This window comes from Pelodiscus sinensis, chromosome 2 (genome assembly GCF_052426305.1).
Source record: "Pelodiscus sinensis isolate ZL-2025 chromosome 2, ASM5242630v1, whole genome shotgun sequence".
Lineage (NCBI taxonomy): Eukaryota > Metazoa > Chordata > Testudines > Trionychidae > Pelodiscus > Pelodiscus sinensis.
In genome coordinates, this window is record NC_143053.1 from 58,046,211 (window position 1) to 58,067,302 (window position 21,092).

The 21,092-nt window shown below is 39.2% G+C and overlaps 1 protein-coding gene across 6 annotated transcripts in view; it reads right to left on the bottom strand.

Moving 5' to 3' along the window:
- Window positions 1-21,092, bottom strand: part of SULF1 (sulfatase 1) — a 153,697-nt gene that overhangs the window by 11,230 nt on the left and 121,375 nt on the right. For all 6 annotated transcript variants that reach the window (XM_075920557.2, XM_075920559.2, XM_075920558.2 and 3 more), the window contains 8 exons: window positions 11,474-11,690; window positions 8,729-8,981; window positions 5,498-5,594; window positions 5,314-5,408; window positions 4,815-4,880; window positions 2,881-3,053; window positions 572-714; window positions 337-460 (listed from right to left, as the gene is read on the bottom strand). In XM_075920557.2, the coding sequence (XP_075776672.2) occupies window positions 337-460; window positions 572-714; window positions 2,881-3,053; window positions 4,815-4,880; window positions 5,314-5,408; window positions 5,498-5,594; window positions 8,729-8,981; window positions 11,474-11,690 (1,168 nt within the window). The remainder of the gene's footprint in view (window positions 1-336; window positions 461-571; window positions 715-2,880; window positions 3,054-4,814; window positions 4,881-5,313; window positions 5,409-5,497; window positions 5,595-8,728; window positions 8,982-11,473; window positions 11,691-21,092) is intronic.

A 21,092-nucleotide genomic window follows, 5' to 3' on the forward strand; every position in this document is an offset into this window, starting at 1 on the left:
TTAACATGTTCTTCTATTATTTTTAGTGCAATGCTTTTAATCATCTTTCTGCCCAACATATTTAATATCCATTGTAACCCATACATATCGGCAATGAAGCGTTCAAGTTTTTAGCCATGAAACAATAATACATAGTATGTACTGATAATGAGGTATGCACAATTAATCACAAGGTTTTCAGAGAGAGAGAGAGAGAGAGAGAGAGAGAGAGAGAGAGAGAGACAAATAGATGTAACTGATCCACTTAGTAATTAAAAAAACAAAAAAAACCCCACAAAGACATCCTAACAAAAACATATATGAATAGATTCTTCTTTCTTATTTTTTCTTTTTTACCTGTTTCAAGTCCCTTGGGTCGTGGATTGCACTGCTTGTAACCTTGACAACTTCTCAGTTCCATTAGCTGTATATGTAATTGATTCAAAATGCCTCTTTCCACGGTGTGTACTGTGTTTGTCAGCTGTGCATCAGAAAAAAAATATTTGTTAACAAGTGTGCAAAAATACAATATATTAATGCTATTAATGGTCCTGATGATATTAAAGAGTTTGTAACATGGAAATAGGTTTACCTGATAAGGATCAGTGTTCATATCAAAATATTCCAAGAATCCAGTTGCAAACTCACAGAAGAGAAAATTGTGTGTCTCATTAATTGTTCGCAAACACCAGTAGGTGTTGTTATTTGAACTTGTGCAAGCACAGAAAGACCCCACTGTAATTGGAAGAAAATGATTAGCTTTAGACAGAAAATAATAAACACTGATTTTCTTTTAGTAAAACCTGTATTAATTTTAGTTGTTTTACTTTATTTTTCTGAAAAGTTCTTTAGCTGTTAGATTCTATTCAGAAACATGAAACTTCCAAAATGAATTAAATAAAAAACATATATGAATACACATTTTTTCCTTTTATTTTGTTATATGTGACCACAAATATTTATATTTCCAGTTTGAAATATTTTTATTTTGCAAACTGGTCTGAAGACTAAGGGCAGAATTTCAGCTGTCAGTGGAACTATGAGAATTTCAGCTAGTTGAGTATCTGTCCCTAGATTTCAATGAGGTCTGGACAAGTGAACATTTTCAATGTCTACACAACAGCTGTTCCTAAGTTATACATGTGCAACTCCACCAGCAAACACTGAAAATAAATGAACGGATTTTGATCAATGTTTTAAGACAAACCAAACAAATAAACAATCTCCTTTGCATTGTGATCAAACCAAAATTCTTCTTTCTCCTTCCAAATTTTGGCTTTGCAAGCATATTAATGTGAATATTTTTGGCTTTGCAAGCATATTATTCTACAAGAAGAGGCTAAAACCCAAAGACAACAACAGCCCTGCACCTTTAAGCAGAGGAAGTTGCTCTGGCCTGGTCAACGGAAGGGAATAGTGGATGATATTAGGGGGAGGAGGGAGGGAAGAATTAAAAATGGCTGCAAAGGCAGCAGCATGGTCCCTGACTCATCCCTTGGGAATGCAGGGCTTGAAAGGGGGCAGACCAGTGCCTTGAGTCATCAGAGTGGTAGCAGGAGAAGCAGAGATAGCTATGGGAGCAGAGGCAATCCAGGCAATTGGACATTGGCATTTGGGTGTGCATCGAATCTGTGTAAGACCTCAGGGAGTAAGCTAGCATTAATTTGTTGCAATCTTAATACAAATGTTGGGCAACTGGCCATGCAGACACTGGTGTGGATCTGAGGACACAGCATAGTCTTTTGGGCCCATTGGCTTGTATTCAGGTTGCCTAAGGGTTCCTAGCTGGACTTTGGTGATGAAGCAATACTCAGCTGGCATGCAAAAAGGGGCATGTTAGGGGATCAGCTAATACCAATGCGGTATGCTCTATGAGCTTGTCAGTGGGCCCTAAATATAATTGTGGTGCATCTATGATTTGGGGGAACATGATTTGGAAATGCTTAAAGCTGTTGAGCTAAATCTCAGAGCAAGGAGGAACTTGAACTTTTTGTAGGAGTTAACTTTATTTGGTTAGACATTCCATGAGTCCTGCCCAGGGTAAATAAGGCAAGGAAGTATTCCTATATAGGGAGGTGGCCAAATTCCTTGGGTTCATAGGAGGGGAAGTAATTTCACACCCTGGCATAATATATAGGACAGCTGAGTTGCTTTGGGAGGATGGGGTTCACTAGTCTGACTTAGGTGCTGTCATGTTTTTAACCAATATAAAAGATGGCATTAGAAGATGACCAGGAACCCGACTAGGGATGAGGAGAAGGCAGCCAAGCTAATTGCTAATAGTGGCAAATGTCCTGTGCAGGTACTCCATAAGAAAGGAATAAATGGCTTGGAAGAGGTCTTAAAAAGAGACACCTTTTTCATTAAAGGAATGAATGTGGGGCATTTGGGGATTCTTGGGACTGGTGCAGCAAGGAGCCACCCCCCATTCTTATAGCCCACCTTAGCCCTACAATTGGAATGGGGGGCGGTGGTAAGGTCCCAGTAATGGATTTATTGAAGGGACCTGGAGGCAAAAAAAGTGGGAGCAGGTAAAAGCCTGCAGGTAACATGGGTTATCTGCTGGGTAGTCCCAGACATCTAATAACAAAGTTGCAGCCTCATTAAATCAATGTCAAATGTCCCTGAACTCCTTTTGGTATAGTCAGATGAGCACAGGAACACGTCTTTTTTGTATCTCTACAATCTGAACAGAGGCCTTTAGATATTTATATTAAAGTATAAATAAGTAATAACTACAAGTGCAGCTCTTCATTATCTTCTTTACACAGCAGTTACTTCTTTCTGCATTCTATGGCAGCAATGTAAGTGCCTTTATTGACTCTCCTATCTGGAAAATATCACATGACACAAGGGAACGAACCTCATTAAAGTCTGTACATGGAGATAAAGAATACTCACAGTTCCAGAAGGGTGCTGTCTGCCAGTGGTTATTATCGTGGGTAAAACATGTGAGTCCAGGAAGGCTGCATTCATCTCCTTTCTTCTGGCGCCTCTTTCCTTTTCTCTCCTTCTTTCTCCTGCGGTTCTCTTTGAATAGCTGAAGTTTGCTATCCACCTCCTGCGCTGCTTCTCTATTCAGAAGGGAAGCAGTTTGTAGTTCCCATAGAATAATTTCTATTTGTATCACAATGATGTGACACTGTATCCATATTATTATGTTATGATTATAGCATAATTACAATGTATATTATGCAAGGTATCATTGGAAAAAGTTCTGATATGCTGAATACGATTATCCTGTTTATAAACATGCATCATTTTTGTAGATGAATTTATGAATATTGACTATGTAGCTCTATGTGAAATATAGTTACACCTGGGTAATGCTCACTGGACAAGATGCTTTCAGTCTACATAGCTAGGTGAGGAAGGGCCTATTAAGAGTAATAGGTCATTGGAAAAATAAAAACAGGCCTTAGAAAAAGCTTACCCCTATCCAGTTAGCTCTCTTGAGTATGCTTCAAACAGCCTGTGAGTGATGGCTTTTATGACTCTACAGGGACATTAGACCAAGTCACATGATGCAAGACTCTATCTTGAGAGGTCAGTGTTTTCCCAAAATTGGTCATGGAACCAAGCTTTCAAACAAAGGGTTCCTGCCATATACTAGTCCTGGGGAAATTCTGCAATTGTTGCATTTGGAACAAAAGCTTACGAATATATAAGGTAGGGAGTGACGTCATCCATGATTCTTCATTTCCCACTTAAGAAGATTACTGGAAACCCCTGAGAAACAAGACTGAACTAGGGGAAGCACTGGACCCAGGCTAAAAGGATTTCTAGCCTGCAAATGAAACATCTGGTGATTCCAAATTGTTAAGCAAGTGCAATTTGGCCATTAAGAATCTGCAGTCTGCATGCATCATCTCTTAGGGTGAGAATCTGCTATTCAAAAACAATCTATTTAGTATATTAAGTTTGGTTTACTTTTATGTTTATTTGCTAAGTAATCTGCATTGATCTGTTTGCTGTCCCTTATGATCACTTAAATTTTTTAGTAGTTAATAAACTTGTTTTGCTTTATCAAACCACTGAGTTGGAGTGAAGTGTATGGGAATCTTAGCTCCAAGGACCAAAGTTGTTGCATATTCCTCTCCACACTGAAGGAAGGGATGACTTTTATGAGCAGCGCAAAATGGTATAATTTGGAGTTTACACTCCAGAGGGGGTGCATCCCTGTGGAGCTTGGACTGACCTTATCCGTAGCTACTTAGAAAGCCTGCATGTAACTGCAGCTGGGTATGTCCCTACCTGTATGTATGTGGATGAAAGTCCAGGCTGCAGGACTTTGCAGCGTCTCACAACAGTACAGTGTGAGAGGGAGCCCAGGCTGGTCGGTCAGAGGGGTCAGTGGTCCCCAGATCCAGGTGGCACCCCGGGGCAAACACACCACAAAAGACTTTAACAATTATTTTGAGTTTTGAAAAGGCTAAATGCTTGAAACTATGTACCAGAGAGGGTGCTTAGATAGGGATGGTCATTCGCTCTCCCTCATCCCCTTATTCTCTTAACATTGTGAGAATATGCTTTCTTCACAAGTAAACTGGACGTATTAAGTACAGGAAGTAAAGGTAACGGGACCCAACTAAAGGTTCACAGAATGATTCATTCCATCCATTTCAATAGGATTTATGCCATTGTTTTTAATTTCCCAATGCCCATCCTGAGCTTCTGAGGTTTCAAATTCAGCAGCTCATCAGAGGTTGTCATCTTCTGTTATCCATCAGAAAACCACCATTTTGGAATGTGGATCAACACTGATATTTCCCAGTTACTAAAAAACAAAATAAAACTAATGCCCTGCTGATAGCAAAGGAAAAAATTACACTTACTTGAATGGATGAAGGTGGCTTTTCAGTTTCTCTCGGGCCTTCACACCTTTTTCTTTGTTGTAATAGCTACAGATAATATGAAAAACAGCTGCTTTGCATGACTCGATAAAACTTAACTCATTTTCTGAAGTTAATGCAAAAGCCATTCTGTTTTGTTTCACTAGCAGGAATGACTTGCATGACCACACCACACGCTACATCAAAATTATTAATAGAGATGGATACAAATATATGACCAGAATCCAAATGCACCAATATTCTAAAATACAGATCTGGACCGTAATTCATTCATGATGGCTTCTATCTCTACAATGGGTTAAAGCAAAACCCTGGATCCAAATTTTGAGGAATTTTGGGTCTGAATCCAATTTTGCAGCTTGAATGCATATCTAGATATTAAGCTCACATTTGCCAATGTTAACTCTTTCTCACGGCATAAAAGTTCATAAGTTCCTAGAGAAATCAGTAAGACAAAGTGCTACTGGTAAATTTTTCTTACCTTTGTTTGCTACAATCACATTCATCAGGTTTTCTTCTTTTTAGGTGTCCTCTCACTTCCCTTAAATTCTTAATTTTATCTTGGAGAGCTTCAATCTGCAAAGCACATGTATATGACAAGTTACACTGTGATGACATAAGAATTCAGAATTTTTATTCTGAACAAATTTTGAAATCCTTCTAACCTCCTTATCAATGTAGGTCTTGTGGTCCTTCCAGGCTCTCGGTGATTGGTATAGTTCCCTCTCACAGTGAATGGTATCATTTGGAAGAATAAAACACCTAAAGATGCAAATATTGGGAATCATTTAACAGAACATCAGAGAGAGATCCATAGCTTTCCTTCTGTCCATCTGCCTCTTCCCCCTTCTTCCAACATCTCTTCGGGTATGTTTATACTACGGGACAAAGTTGAATTAAGATATGCAACTGCAGCTACGATAATTGCATAGCTGAAGTTGAAGTAGCTTAACTCAGCTTTTGGCGCTGTCTACACAATTTAATTAGTCAAAGGAAGAACACTCTTCCTTACTCCTTGTGAAAGCAGGGTTACCGGCATCGATCTTCAAATTAGCTGTCTTAACTTGACTGCTAATTCAATCCCTGGAAGATCGATATCGGCAGCTTTGATCTTCCTCTGAAGTGTAGACGTACCCTTCCTCTGTAGTGTAGATGTACCCTTCCTGTCCTCTCCTCCCCATAAAGTTTTCCAGTTGCACTTTGCCTTATGGTAGGTAAGAAAATTAACCAGAGGTGGCCGAACGTATTCACCCTTTGAGCCACAGACTATAATCTTCAGAAGTTCAAGAGTTGGACACCCCTGCCAGGTCTTGGAGCTTCTGCCCTGTGTCAGGTCATGGAGTCTGCAACTGAAGCTCCAAGCTGCAGTAGATGCCTCCAGTGAGGCTGAAGTCCCTAGATCCTTTTCCCTGATGGGTAGACACTTCTAGCTCCACCACACTACCTCAGGACAGAGGCCTAGAGCTCTCCCGCCCTCAGTCTGGTAGGTGTAGAATGGAAGAGGTGGAGGTGAGGAGGGTCACAAGTGCACTTTCATTGTAAAAGAACTGCTTGTGACTTAGGTGCCACAGTTTGGCCATCCCTGAATTAGACTCAGTAATGACAGCCAGCGATGGGTGTTGGTTTGGCAGTCCCCTCAAATTGCCTCCTTCTGTTTTCTCTCCGTCATGGAGAAAACTCCTTTTAGACATCGGCTCTATGCTACATTAAGCTACAACCACATTCACATGTCAGAGATGCTCATCCCAATCAGAAACAAACCAAAGTATAAAACTGCATCAGCTTCTTAATCGCCACTGCTTATACAAGCACCAGCTGTGGAGAGGTAGGGTTTTTCCTATCTTTTCACACGTAGTGAATTTCCACTTAGAAGTTTCCACCTAGGAGCATAAAATTTCCACCTAGGAGCATAAAATTGGTAAGAATGTGACATGATTGTCTAAAGTAATGAATGAACAACTCATCAATTTGCTATGTTACACACTTCAAGTGGTAAAAAATGCGAACAGTTGGGCGCTAAAGTATCTGTAACTGATGAACAAAATAACTGGATTAAAGGCAGCTGTTTGGGATAACAGTTCTAGCAAGGGAAAACAACAATGAAAAAGCCAACACTGACTTAACTGAGAATATCTAGTGTTTCTGTAGCTGTACTGGCCCCAGAGTTTCAGAGAAACAAAGGTGGGTGAAGTAATATTTTTTATTGGACCACTTCTGGTGATGAGAGAGACAAGCTCAAAGCTACACAGATCTTTTTAGGTAACCTGAAAAAGAACTTTGCTTAACTCAAAAACTTCTCTCCCCCACGCCAACAAAAATTGATCCAATAAAAGATATTACTTCACTCACCTTGTATATTTCACTGAAACTAGAGAGAAACATCAACAGACTGTTTCCCCAAAGTTTCCCTTATTGGCATTCCCATACTGCTTCTTTAACTGTACATTTCTATGAATACACCCTTCACCTGTCATGCTTCAGTTGACTCTCTAGCTATGACTATACTACCAGGTTATTTCAAAATAAGCTTATTTCGAAATAATAAGGTGAGTGCCCACACTACCAAGCCTATTATTTTGAAATAATAACTACTGTTTGTGAAGCAGCAGCAGCTTATTTTGAAATAGTTATTTTTGGAGTGATTATTTCAAAATAACCTGGTAGTGTAGACATAGCCTCAGGCCTCTCCTCCAGAAGAAAATGGAAAGTCATAGACTCATAGGAATTAAGAGATGGAAAAGGTATACTGACTCTCCTACTCTTACTCTTGTCATTGCAAGTGAGTTATTAATTATATAGCTGTGTGGACATTTTCTGATAATTCATTCTTTATTTGGAAAGTATTGATTTGTTTAACCCAGAACTGTTTGTGCAAAAGAGCCAGTTGTGATTAATTTCCTGGTTTGAAAAACTTTGAAAAAATGTTTCATTTTCTGGTCTGAAACAACATTGGCTACGTCTACACTGGCCCCTTTTCCGGAAGGGGCATGTAAATTTCACCAGTCGTCGTAGGGAAATCCGCGGGGGATTTAAATATCCCCCGCGGCATTTAAATAAAAATGTCCGCCGCTTTTTTCCGGCTTTTAAAAAAGCCGGAAAAGAGCGTCTAGACTGGCCCCGATCCTCCGGAAAAAGTGCCCTTCAAAGTAGGAATAAGACCCTCCGGAAAAGGGCACTTTTTCCGGAGGATCGGGGCCAGTCTAGACGCTCTTTTCCGGCTTTTTTAAAAGCCGGAAAAAAGCGGCGGACATTTTTATTTAAATGCCGCGGGGGATATTTAAATCCCCCGCGGATTTCCCTACGACGACTGGTGAAATTTACATGCCCCTTCCGGAAAAGGGGCCAGTGTAGACGTAGCCATTTTGTTTGGGAACATTAGTTAATGTATAGTAAAAAATTTAAAAACCATAGATAGTCAAAGCAGAAACAAACACTTAAGACATTATCCAAATGAAATGTTTTGATTGGCTTTGGTCCCTTTTTTGATTGAATTATTGATTTTCATTTTTTGAGAGTTTTACTGTTTGTCTTGATTTGGGATGGGAAATTTTTTTAAATTTCAAAAAGTCTTGCAGGATAGGAAAACTATTTGCTGTTCACCTCTATTCAATGGTGCAGAGGTTTAACTTGCTTTATTTAAGTCTCTGGTGCCAAGTCCATTAATTAATACACACAGCTGGGAAAACTGGAAGCACTAGTCCCAATTCTGCCCTCACTTACAGAGGTACAGATGTGTAGGAGAGGGCCAAAGTATAAAATAATTATTTTATTATATTACCGAGTCGTGTTATGTAAATGGTAAAATATTGAATAACAGAAAGAAAAAAAGATAAAGAAGCAAATGCAGAATATGGGATATAATTTACTTTAAGGATAACCAGACAAAGCATTCATACTTGTGTGTCACTCTGACAGAATCAGATTGGCCAACAGCATTGGTGCCATCAGCTATCATTTCCTCTTCCACAGCACCACCACCATCATCACTATCTTCTGAATCCTCATTTTCAGTGTCATGACGCTTACTAATACTTTTGGACTGTAACACCTGTAGTTCTTCCTCCTCCAGGTTTATGTCAAATATTTCACCTTCAAATTCCACAGACAAGGACCGAGTTTGGCGAGTGTGAACAAATCGGGGTTTGTATTCTGCACAGAAAAGGAAAACATATTCATGCTCATAGGTATACAAAACAATGGATTTCATAAACTGGCAGCAAATTTCAAAAGGAAAGAAGGAAGGATGGATTTGCAATAAAGCACAAACTTGTAGATCTCACATCTATTTCTGGCCTTGCAAAGACTGTCTTGGTGTTCTTTAGCAGGAAATTCAGGTCCACATTTGCAGAGGTGATCTCTTATTTTGGGTGCTGTAATTTTTACGTTTATACATCTAGGGCCTGATTTTCAGACAAGTTGAGCATCCACATCTGCAGCTGAAACCAGTGGGAGGAGGGTGCAGAGGTCCAAAATCACTTGTTTAAGAGATGGCAGCTCTTTTTGCTTTCAAAGTTAGACATTAAAAGGAGAAGATTCATTTATGTAGCTGAGGTGGCTTTTCAAGGTATAAGCAAATCATAGCTCCCTCGTATTTTACTGCACTGCAGATCTAGAAATGACAAGATTTTCCTATTCTCATTGAGATCCAGCACTCATTTCTATCCCCAGAAAGACCTAAGCCTCTGGACTTAGAAATGTCACAACTTTAAAGTACAGAAATGTATAGGAATACAGACATTTTTATGGCTTGCTGCAAGTGCTGTACATGCTGACTTGTGGTAACTAGGTCACCTGGCTAGAAAATGGAGATATTAAAAAAGCTTCCCAAATAACATATTACATACCCTCTACAGCATTGTTAAGGTGGTTTTGTTTGGCTAGTTTTTTACTGTTGAACACATGGCATACATGGAATATATGATGGTATATTAAAGTTTATTTGCACTAAAATTGCATGACCTCCACTACACGTTTTACAGTGTATGAGCAATGTTGATATCCCAAACACACTTTGATAAAACACATAAACTACACCACACTGTGTTGCATTCTACCCCTGGCCTCCCCATACCCCTTACTTGCACCAAGTAATGTATTTACTCTATATTTGAAAGAGTTTCCCTGTCTGTCTGTTCAAGAACTCCTCCTAAACAGTAAGAGCTAGGACAACCAAATTTGGTATGCAGCTTCCTCTTATCATAACATAAAGCCGAGGTAAAGGTTTGGTTGTGCCAGGAAAATGTAATGTGCCTGGAATGGGACTGCCTTTCAGAAAACCATACAGAAAAGAAACAGAATTACCAGGCAAGTGAAAAGGGCTGGCTTGGGGTACTTCCGCCAGTACAGGATTACTGAGAAGAGTTATAAAGGGATTTCATGTAACGGGGTGTCAGAGCAACAAAATGGCAAAATGAAGTTCAGAGCTAATGAAAGTAGTGCATATAGAAAACATAATCCCAACTGCACATACAAAAAGATGGGGCCTAAATTAGCTGTTACCACTCAAGAAAGAGATCTTGGAGTTACTGTGACTAGTTCTCTGAAAACAACCACTTAATGTGCAGTAGCAGTAAAAAAAAAAGTGTTTGGAAGTTAGGAATTATTAAAAAAATGGATAAATAATAAGACAGTGAATATCAGAAGGCCACTGATATTTTCATTGATCTCTCAATGAAATTAATAGGCAGAAGAATTCAAAACAAACAAAAGCAAGTACTTCTTCACACACAATTGTCCTATAGAACTCGTAGCTGGGGGTGTTGTGTAACTATAACTAAATTTTAAAAAGAATTTGGTAAGTTCATGCAGGATAGGATCATCAGTGTCTATTAACCAAAATGCTTTGGGGTGCAACTTTATGCTCCAGAGGTCCATAAGTCTCTGGCTGCCCAGATGCTGGGACTGGATGACAGGGACAACTTGATAATTGCCCTTTTCTGTTCATGTCCTTTGAAGCATATTACTTGCCACAGTTGGAAGGCAGGATACAGGGTTTGATGGACCACCAGTCTTACCCAGTATGGTCACTCTTATTATCTTATGTTAATTTACACCTGCTTTCTAATTATGTTTTCTAGTTATGTTTCTCAGTCCTTAATATAAAAAATTAAGCACTGGTATTTTGAAACTCGACGGCAGTTTCTGTTTCTATCAAACTCCACTAGAGGGCACTGGAGTCTAACTCTTTAAGTTACAAGCAGGTAATTTTATTGACCTTTGAAAGCTTCAGCTATCATTTTGACAGAAATCAGTATGCTTTAATGTCAGAGTTGCAAAAACCAAAACAACAAAAAAGTCTACCGTAAATATTGGGACAATACTACAACTGAATATTAGCGATAAAAGAAAACACTTGCTCAGGCTACCTCTGCAATAATTACAGAGATTTTGTAATTTACAGTACTCTGTTTTATCCCCAAAGCATACAATAGGTGGCACCAAAGCATCATCATTGCTATAATAGTGATAACGGATTCTGGTTGTTCTGAGTTTTTTAAAAGCAGTAATTACTCAAGAACTGACTGCAAACTACATGTGCATTTAACATATAGCCAGGTGAAAATAATTCCTTTCTGATGAAATGCCACTCAGTAAACCCAGTGCCCCCTTCCTGATTACCTAGGAGAGTTGAGATCACCTACTTTGGACACTGGGGTTCCTTGGGAATTGTCTTTGATTTTTTCTCTGGGTCCTGCTGGTTCGGTAGTCAGCATCTGCACAGTTGCATTCTTTGTCTTTACTGCTGTACGCCTGGGCGTGTATGCTTCGTGTTCTCTTTCTGATGGTGAGCATGTCACTAGATCCCTTACACTTGTGAATGCGAAGCTTTCCAGAAGAATCCTCAATGCACTGCCACTTCTGTGAGAGGAAAAATAAAGATGCATTCCCAGTGCTATTCCAACCTCTGTCCAACCTTTTTTTTTTTTTTTTGGTAGAGGATTTAAGAACACTGTAAAGATTAAATTCATACACATTTGTCTCAAACCATTCTCTCATCCTAGGCAAACATGAACTTGAATGAAATCATTGGAAATCTGCATAAAAAATACAACCCAGCCAAAAAAGATACATAAATCAAGGGAATCTAGACTAAACACATCCTTGAAAAGAACAAGTAAAAAGCCTTAATTTACTGAGCCACAGAGTCCATCTGTCAGGGTTGTCTTCAATGACCCTCCCTCCCCTTTTTTCTTTGAAAATACAAGCACTGTTTCTTTGTTCTGTGACTTGGAATTTCTAACATGAATCAGGAAAAAAATGTAGATGAGCGAGAAAGATTGAGATAGGTCAATTAGAGGGTTCAATGAAAAAGGGACAAATTCTGATCTGATTTATGTCAATGCATGGAACAATTAACTCACTCTCTTAACAGAGTCCAGTGTCATGACCTACATCTTTTAGTGTGTCCACCCAAATCTTGTAGCCACAAACACCAAAAATTGCTGTCTCCATACATTTTATGTGCAAGGACGGAGGAAAAAAAGCAAGTGTATTACATCCCCAGTCATGCTCTACTAGACTGCACCACAGGTGTAACCAATATGCCAAACATCTGCAGAATAGATCATAGGAAGCATATTGGAGAAGGGAGGGGAAGACCCTTAGGGATAGACAGAGTGTGAGCATGGACATTTTCATCTGGATGACTCTGCTTTGCTGTTTATATCAATCTTGAGGGAAAGCAGTTTGCTCTGGAAGGGAATTGCTGAGACCAGCTTTGCACACTTTGTGAGATTCATAGTGAGGAATTAGAGAAAGCAGAATTCCTTCCAACTGGTCTGCACAATGTCTGTCTGGTTCTAGTGCCAACAGCCCTGAATCCAAGTGGAAGATTCCACCTGAATTTTTGCACAGGGGTCCACTGTTTTCTCATTTGAATATTAGAAAGCAGTTGGGCTTTTTCTTCCTTTCCACATGGTATTTGTCTTAAAAAGCTATGATCAAGAAAGACATTTAAAGCTCTTAGCCCACTTCTATTAGGAGACACAGAGCTATACTGCCACAGATTGCGTTATTTTAGTTATTTTACCATGGCAAATGTTTATTGTGGACCATTTGCTTAAAAGTGCCTCCAAGGGACTGAGAACTGCCTTGCTATTGGTTCATAGTGCTCTGGACACAGTCAATGGCAAGGTGTATATATGGAAACAATCTGTTGCCAATATAATTCCTTGTATGTCAACATAACTGGTTGTACACAAGGGTCTTGCACTGATTTAACATTATCTGTTTCTAAACTGACAGAGTTAAATCAGTGCAAACAGTGTATGTAGGCAGGCCCATCAGTCAACATGTTCACAGGCTTTAGTACCTAATGTTAAATAATAAATGCATAGTTAGGCACCTAAATAAAATTGGCCTGATTTTCAGAGCTGCTGGACATCTTCAGCTTGCATCTTATAAACAACTAAATAAAGCAGGCCACTTGAATTAGGTTCTTTGGTAGGAATTTGAGTGTTTAATTCAGTGTTTGAAAACTGTGGTCTTAATGCATCTCTAACAAAATGATGGGGGACAATACTGTGAGGAGTGATTTAGAATCTTATACATTGCTTCCAACACATTGTTATTATTACTACTAATACATACCCTTGAAGCTGGGCATACTAAATACACTGCATTACCATCACAGATACTTTGTTTTCTTGCAATGCTTGGACTTCTCTGCCACTGGTGGTCCTCCGTGTGGTGGTTCTAAGGCTCCTGAGGATTTCCTCAGACTGACGTATTCCTAGTGGGAATTATCCTTATGGCAAAATGAGAGCTGCATGCAGTTCCTCCTGGAATCCCTCAACCCTACTCCCACAGTACAGCCATACAACTTTCTTCCATCAAATAATGGCTTCTCTGTTTCTGAGGTATTCCCAGAATAGTTGAAGGGTGAAGGAAATAGACTGAATGTGAAACTTACACACCTGTCTAGCATCACTGCTAAAACAAATCCTGAAATGAACTTCGTATATGTCCCTATGAAAACAATAGCCATATGGTTTACAGCAATGTAAAAGAGAAATAAGAAGCTAAGTCAATTCTTTAGTACCCTATATATAACCATAGCCAACTTTGCAAATAAAAGCTCAATGCCTGAAGTCAACTGCAGCTTAGTTTAATAACAGCAACACATCTTTATTCACTTATGTTTTCCAATACTGATTATGAATCACAGCACTGTGATAGCTCACTCCGGCTTTGTGTGTCATGAAATGAGCTAAAGATCCTATATCCAATAAGAAAATAATCTCTTCAATATGTTTACCTTATTTTGACTGATCTAGTTACAGTAAGTTACATCTGAAAGAGAAAACCCTATATGTATTTGCTTGTTTTCTAAAATATTACAGTTGTATAGACACTTCCATATAAGGCCCTACTAAAAGGATTGGCAAGAGCCATAATCATTTGCACGTACACCTCAAGGTTAACTTCTACATGCTTCTTAATTCAACAGAAAAATGTGGCCATCATTATAGATATTTACAGGATGGTAGCAGAGAAGATATAAATATTAGATATATGTTAGGTAAACATTAGAAATAAAAACCTGGCATTATTTTACTACTATTTAAAAATGCAGGACTATATAAAATGCAGAATAATTTTATTTTTTCCTAAAATGAAGTATATAAGCAGCTGAAATACTTAATTCCTCCATTAAAGGTTGATTCAAAGTTTTATTAAATCTTTCCCACCTCTTGTAGGATCTGTTTAAAAAGAAAACTACCTATGCACGGATTTAAAATATGTATTAAATATATTTCATAGCATGAATGAATGGTGTTCATAAAAAAAGGTATCTAAGCATGAAACCGTTTAGAATTCTACAATGGAATTTTCTTAATATCAGAGATTCCATATCTGTGACAGAATAGTTATGAACTGACCACGTGCAGGCCTGCTGATGAGAGTGGTGGTGGGAGGGAAGGGCAAAGGGCGTAACTACCTGAGGGCTTGGTGATTCCAGGTGTGGCGGCCAGAGATCTGGGCCCTTTAAATTGATGCCAGAGTGCAATGCCGCACAGTCCAGGCAGCCCTAAGGGCTAGAGAAGGGCACTTCAGGAGACACTCCAGGCTGGCTTTCCTGTCCCCGCCCCTGCCAGGAGCATGAAGCTGGCACCCACCCGCACCTTCCCCAGGGGCCTGCAGAGGCTGTTGTCACCCCAATGATGTGTTATGCAAGATTTCAGACTAGAATACTATAATGGTCCCTTCTGGTCTTAAAATCTATACACAGCATAAATGAGTAGAAAAAATTTCCCCCAAAGATGCCCTTTACCAGGTCTCTGGATCCCTCCACCAAGGTTATATCAACACAAAATGTAGGCACATGCACAAATGAAACATTTATTTGATGACTCATATGTTTTCTTATTTTTCCCATACTTATTTTCTTCCCAGTTTCTCATTCTTTTAATACTTTTCTATTCCCCCTTACAACTTCCTTTTTTCTTCTCAACTACAGGTGTCTACTTTTTTTTTTCATTCTCTTTTCGCTGCTCGTGTGTCAGTTTATTTCTTATCTCACGTTCTCTAATCTCTTTCCTACCTTCACCTGTGTGCTCTCCTTTCATGTTTTCCCCTCTTTCTGGTTTCCTTCCTACTCTTCAACTTAACTACTGAAGTGAATGTATGGGAGAAAGTGACTATTCAGCACCCATTATGGATGGAGTCACGAGTCTTTATAGAGTCTTTAAACACAGGACACATGTTTATGTACATCAATTTCAAGGGAGTGGTGCCAGTTTATATCAGTTGGAAAAATGGTCCTTACTCTCCACCTGGAGCTTAGATGCCTTGGTTTCAATAGTATCTTGCAGGTGCTACCTCCTCCACATGGATAGAAGATCCAGTGGCAGCTCAGAGAAGGAAGATGTAATGAAATAATAAATGTTGCTAATAAGCAGCAGCCACTTGGCTTTGCTCAGGAGCTGAAATTCAGCTGCATGACAACAGATGCACATACCTCAATGGGAATGCTGGATCTGGCATTACAGTTCAAGAGCAACAATAAAAAAAAGAAAGGAGTACTAAATCTTGTCCTTAGATGACTTCACTGGCAGTTATGCATTTGCACTTGATGGCAAAATTTGGCCCTGATTGGGTAAATTTAAAGGTGCAGGGGACCAGAGGCACCAACTAAAAAGTTGCTGTGAGTACATGATTCCTTAACTATATATTAGTTCTGGCCCAGCTCCAATCTTAACTTAAACTCTCCATTAACAAGACACACAACTGTGAATAAATTAACAAAAGTATTTCTGCCTGGGCTTTGAATTTCCAAATTCCTATTGGTTTGTACCTCAACCTCAAAATAAGTCATATGGCTTTATTCAGTATAATTCAGGCACTATGTACGTGTGTGCACACATACACCAATATCTTTCCTTACTGCATAATAAATACCCCACTTAAGAAGCATTTAAAATGAACATTGTTTAACCTAATAGACTGTGACAGCTCTGAGAGAGTTGCTGCAGCCTATCATATAGGGAGGAAATTAGACAATTTGTGAAAGGTGTCTTAGCAGTAGGCATTCTCAAAGTTTTATCAAAGGTAATTACTGCGCATTTGCACCAGACACTTTCATGTTAAATACACAGGCAAGTTTTATAACCAAGCTATAAACCTCTGAAAACCAGGCAACCGGAAATATAACACAGCTACAATGCTTTTACAGGTGCTGTCTAATTTCTGCAATGTTCCCTTTAATAAGCAACTTTGAATATTGCTTTTCAGGCTGGAGGTGTTTAAGAAAAAGCACGTGGTAGGGTAAAGAGTGCATTTAAAAGCAACTTTAAAATCGCACTCCCTTCACCTTTCTGTTAGTACTGATTATGACTAATATAAAATGGTTTGGATGGAAATATATAGTGAACTGCTCAACACAAACAGAAGTGGTTTTGTGTCACAGGTGCTATAGCACGAACAGCTAAGGGAGTTTCTATTTTAGCTCAAGTGCTGACAGCTTGTGCTACTGGAGTGGGGAGATCTGAGCTCCATTTCAGCTTTCACCATGAAGTTCCAAGTGGTCATGGTGTGCAGAATATTGCCAGACATACTGTACTTAGCTGGTGATAATATATAGTATAAACCAACAGTATGGCTACGTCTACATTGGCCCCTTTTCCGGAAGGGGCATGTTAATTTCAGAGGTTGTAATAGGGAAATCCATGGGGGATTTAAATATCCCCCGCGGCATTTAAATAAAAATTTCCGCCGCTTTTTTCCGGCTTTTAGAAAAGCCGGAAAAGAGCGTCTACACTGGCCCCGATCCTCCGGAAAAAGCGCCCTTTTCCGGAGGATCTTATTCCTATTCCTTTGAAGTAGGAATAAGATCCTCCGGAAAAGGGCGCTTTTTCCGGAGGATCGGGGCCAGTGTAGACGCTCTTTTCCGGCTTTTCTAAAAGCCGGAAAAAAGCGGCGGAAATTTTTATTTAAATGCCGCGGGGGATATTTAAATCCCCCGCGGATTTCCCTATTGCGATTTCAAAAATTACCATGCCCCTTCCGGAAAAGGGGCCAATGTAGACGAGCCCTTATTTGTCTGCTGAACTGAACCCTGAAAAATCAATTCAATAGATATGGTAAATATTTGGGGGTTAGAACCTACAAGTTCCCATGGGATTCCATAATGTAGACTTGGACTCTGATCCTCACTGAGGTCTGGGCAATACTGGTATAGAAATATAAATGTACATTGTGCTGTTTTACCACTACAAAAATATTACACACAAGGAGAAAGGGAGAGCAGCTGTCCCCAAGATGTCCTGTGTCAACAGAGAACAGGGAAGACAAATTTGAAATTGACAGATTTTATGGATAAACTTTCCCAGGTTTCTACATTCCTAGTTAGAATGCTATCACTGTTAGAACCCTCATTTATAAAGTTAAAATTCACCCTGTTGCCATTATAGATTCTATAGCAAATCAGATCACTCACAGTTCTGATGTCCACTGACAAAAGGACATTCAAATACAATAATCTATAATACTAATGTTGCAAATTTCTTCTGTTGATCTGTTTTACACCTTCCATGTTCATAACGTATTTTTCATTTATTAAATATTATTTATTGCAGGCTAAAAGGAAACCAACAGATTTAATTTTTAATCTTGTTTGTATCTCACACTTATGAATAGTCTCTGAGATATATGTCCACTGATTTATTACTGTAGGGTAGCTCACAAATGCTGGGCTACAGGCCCTGGTATTTTTTTTTTTTTATTTTGATGGGAAGTAGAAGTATTAATGCAGTGAATTGACTAAAAAACCCCTATAGAGATCATATTATTTTAAATTTGTAAAGTTATTTAAGACACTTTAAAATATGATTCACAGAAGATGTAGGAACATTTAAAATTACATAAAAATTATTCTGTGTTCATCGCTGCAAAGTGCTCAAGAAACTTTGCACTTGATCTTCAATCTATTTTTCAAAAAGTTGATCTTCAATCATTTTTACCACAAAAAAGGTAACTAATTAAGACAACTTAGTTTCTAAAATATAGAGATAAATATAGATATTCTAGGGTCAGGAGGGATAGATGAGGAATCATATTTATTTGCCAGTTTTTCCATTAGGGATATTTACTTTCCCCTTGACAGTACTGTAATTTGGAAGAAAGTCAATACTAGAAGCATATGCACTTAGGTTGCATGTTAATGGATATCAAACAACATACGTCACTTAAGTAACCTTCTCTACTGGATCTTTCACATGTTCTCGCCAGCACTGAAGACTCGTCTTCAGTACAGACTCTTCTCTGATCTTCCATCAAATGTGTGACAAATAACCTAAAAGGAATGCTTCATGTTCAGGCTTACATGATGCACCTGAATAGCACCCACAGATGGACCTGAATAGCACCCACTGACATCCACTTTATACATCAAGTTTTAACAGTAATGGAAATAATGTTATTCCTAATGGGTCAAAGGATTCTTAAGACTTAAAGCCATATTAGACTAATGGTTGAATTTAGACCACAGTGTATTGGACATGCAAGAGTCCTTGGAAAGAAAGAGAACTACAATTACTGTAGTACTTAGGAAAACTATGGAAAAAGTCTAGAGCTAAATTCATGCATAATCCGGGCTGTCTCTAGGCATATACAAAATATGCAGCTGTGTAGAACACCTGAAAATGTGGGGGCACTAAATTTTCGGATGCAGCCATTTGTACTTGTATGCCTGAGGATTGCACTAACCAACTCTGCTGTTTCCTCTCTGGCCTCCCCCCATGGCTGCTGCAGGGCTATTCCCTGCCCCCTCCTCATGTGCTCTTCTCAGACAGCAGTAGCTGGCTAGTGAGGGCTCCCTGCTTCCAGACTGGGGGCAGAAAGGAGCCCCCAGCTTCTGCAGCTCTGATCTGGCCCCAGGGAATCCCTTGAGTCCCAGTGAATTGCATGGAGCGGGGAGGAGAGGGAAGCAGCATGGGGGGGCGGGAGGCAGGAGGGAAGCCCCAAGCCCCAGGCCCCTAACAGAAGTTGCATATATGGGGAGAGGGAGGGAAACCCCATCACCTAGCAGGAGCCACATGGGGAGCGGAGGGGAAGCATCTGGACCCCAGCAGAAGTTGCACGAGGGCCCCTCAGTTGCATAGAGCTTCAAAATGCACTGAATTAGAAGGAACTATCAAACATGGAAAACCTCCATTCGTTTAAATGAAAAGCTACACAACATTGTTAAAATATGTTATTTTTTCACAATTTGAAGGATTATCTCTGCTGATAAAGTTTTTCTTATCATCACTTTGGGCTAACATGTTACAAACAGGATGGTGTATATCACAGTCAGTTCCTGGTGATCCTTAGGAATCACTGCTGTTTCTGTCAAATAGGTGGGATTCTGGGTACTCGGACAGTTGTGTGACAGAAGAAGGACAGATGGAAGGGCACCCACAAGATCCAATTAATAAAAGCACTTATGTACATGCTTAAACTTTAGGCTTATCCGTAGCCCCATTGAAGGCAACAAGTTTGCTCAGATGCTTAAAGTCAAAGCATGTGCTTAATTGTAATGCTGAATTGGCATCTCAGAATGGGTGGCAATGGGGAGCAGGCAGAGAAGCAATGCTGGGCTGATGTGGATACAGTGGCAGGAAAGAGCCACCACATACCAAGACAAGTGGCTACCACGTTAGAAAGCCACTAATCTGAAACCTGACTTGTGTAAAGATGAATCAAAGAAACATGCCTAGATTTGCATACAAATCAGATCTAGACAGGGTGCTCATCATGTTCCTAATTTTAACCCTGTAATTGCCACTAACAGTTTTATAATTGTATGTCTCTTTTGAGCAAAAAGGGAATTAAAGCAGCATTGACAAAATAGGATGATTGTACAGTAAATCAAACTGACATCGGTTATTGGAATCTATTTTTGGGGACATTTTTCAAAAATTATTTAGAGCAGACAGAACATGAATCACTTATTTGGAGAATGACAAGCTTAGGTAGCAGGCATTATTCATCATCAATGCCTTAACACTGCTAGAATAGTTGGGAAGTTGTACTGAAATCAATTGGTTTCTTGAGTGACGTTATTATGTTGTATTATAATTTTATCTGAGTTTTAGTGGGTGCCTGGGATCTGGCCATCAATTTCTGGCTAGCTGTCTGACACTTCTATTGAGCTCTTACCAGCTTATGTGTTTTTATTCATATGCTGCAGCTGGCCATAAAGTTGACCTTTACAGATGTATGGTCTGAGGGATATTTATTTTATGAGAACACAGATCCTTGAGCCAAACCAGACTGCACCTCACAAGCTACATTCTAATTTCCTCTACAATATTATCTGTAGGTTGATTGATGGAAGGAATCCTCATCACATTACAAACAGACAAACCTTTGGTTTGATATTGATATGAGAACACAAAGTAAAATAAAATGAAGTGCTGTCATTAGAAAACAAATGTAAAAGCATACATGAGAAATAAATAGCATGTATAGCCTATGTAAAATGCTCTTTGGTTTAAGGCCAGAAGAGTCTTACAAACTTACCACAAAACTCACATCTGGATTCAGCAGCATCTCTCTAGTGACGATCAGAGAAGACTTGTAAGACTATAAAAATGTTCTAGCTTACCCTAAGTGAATTTCATTATACAGGCCTTTAGCCAATTTTTTAAAACAGACCCAAACCCGAAAAATGATTTTAGGGCAGTTTCAACATATAAATATTTAATATTTTGCACCACTCAGTGAGAGGTGTGCTATAAAGGAACACAGGCAAGGTTGGTGAATTATAGCATCATACCT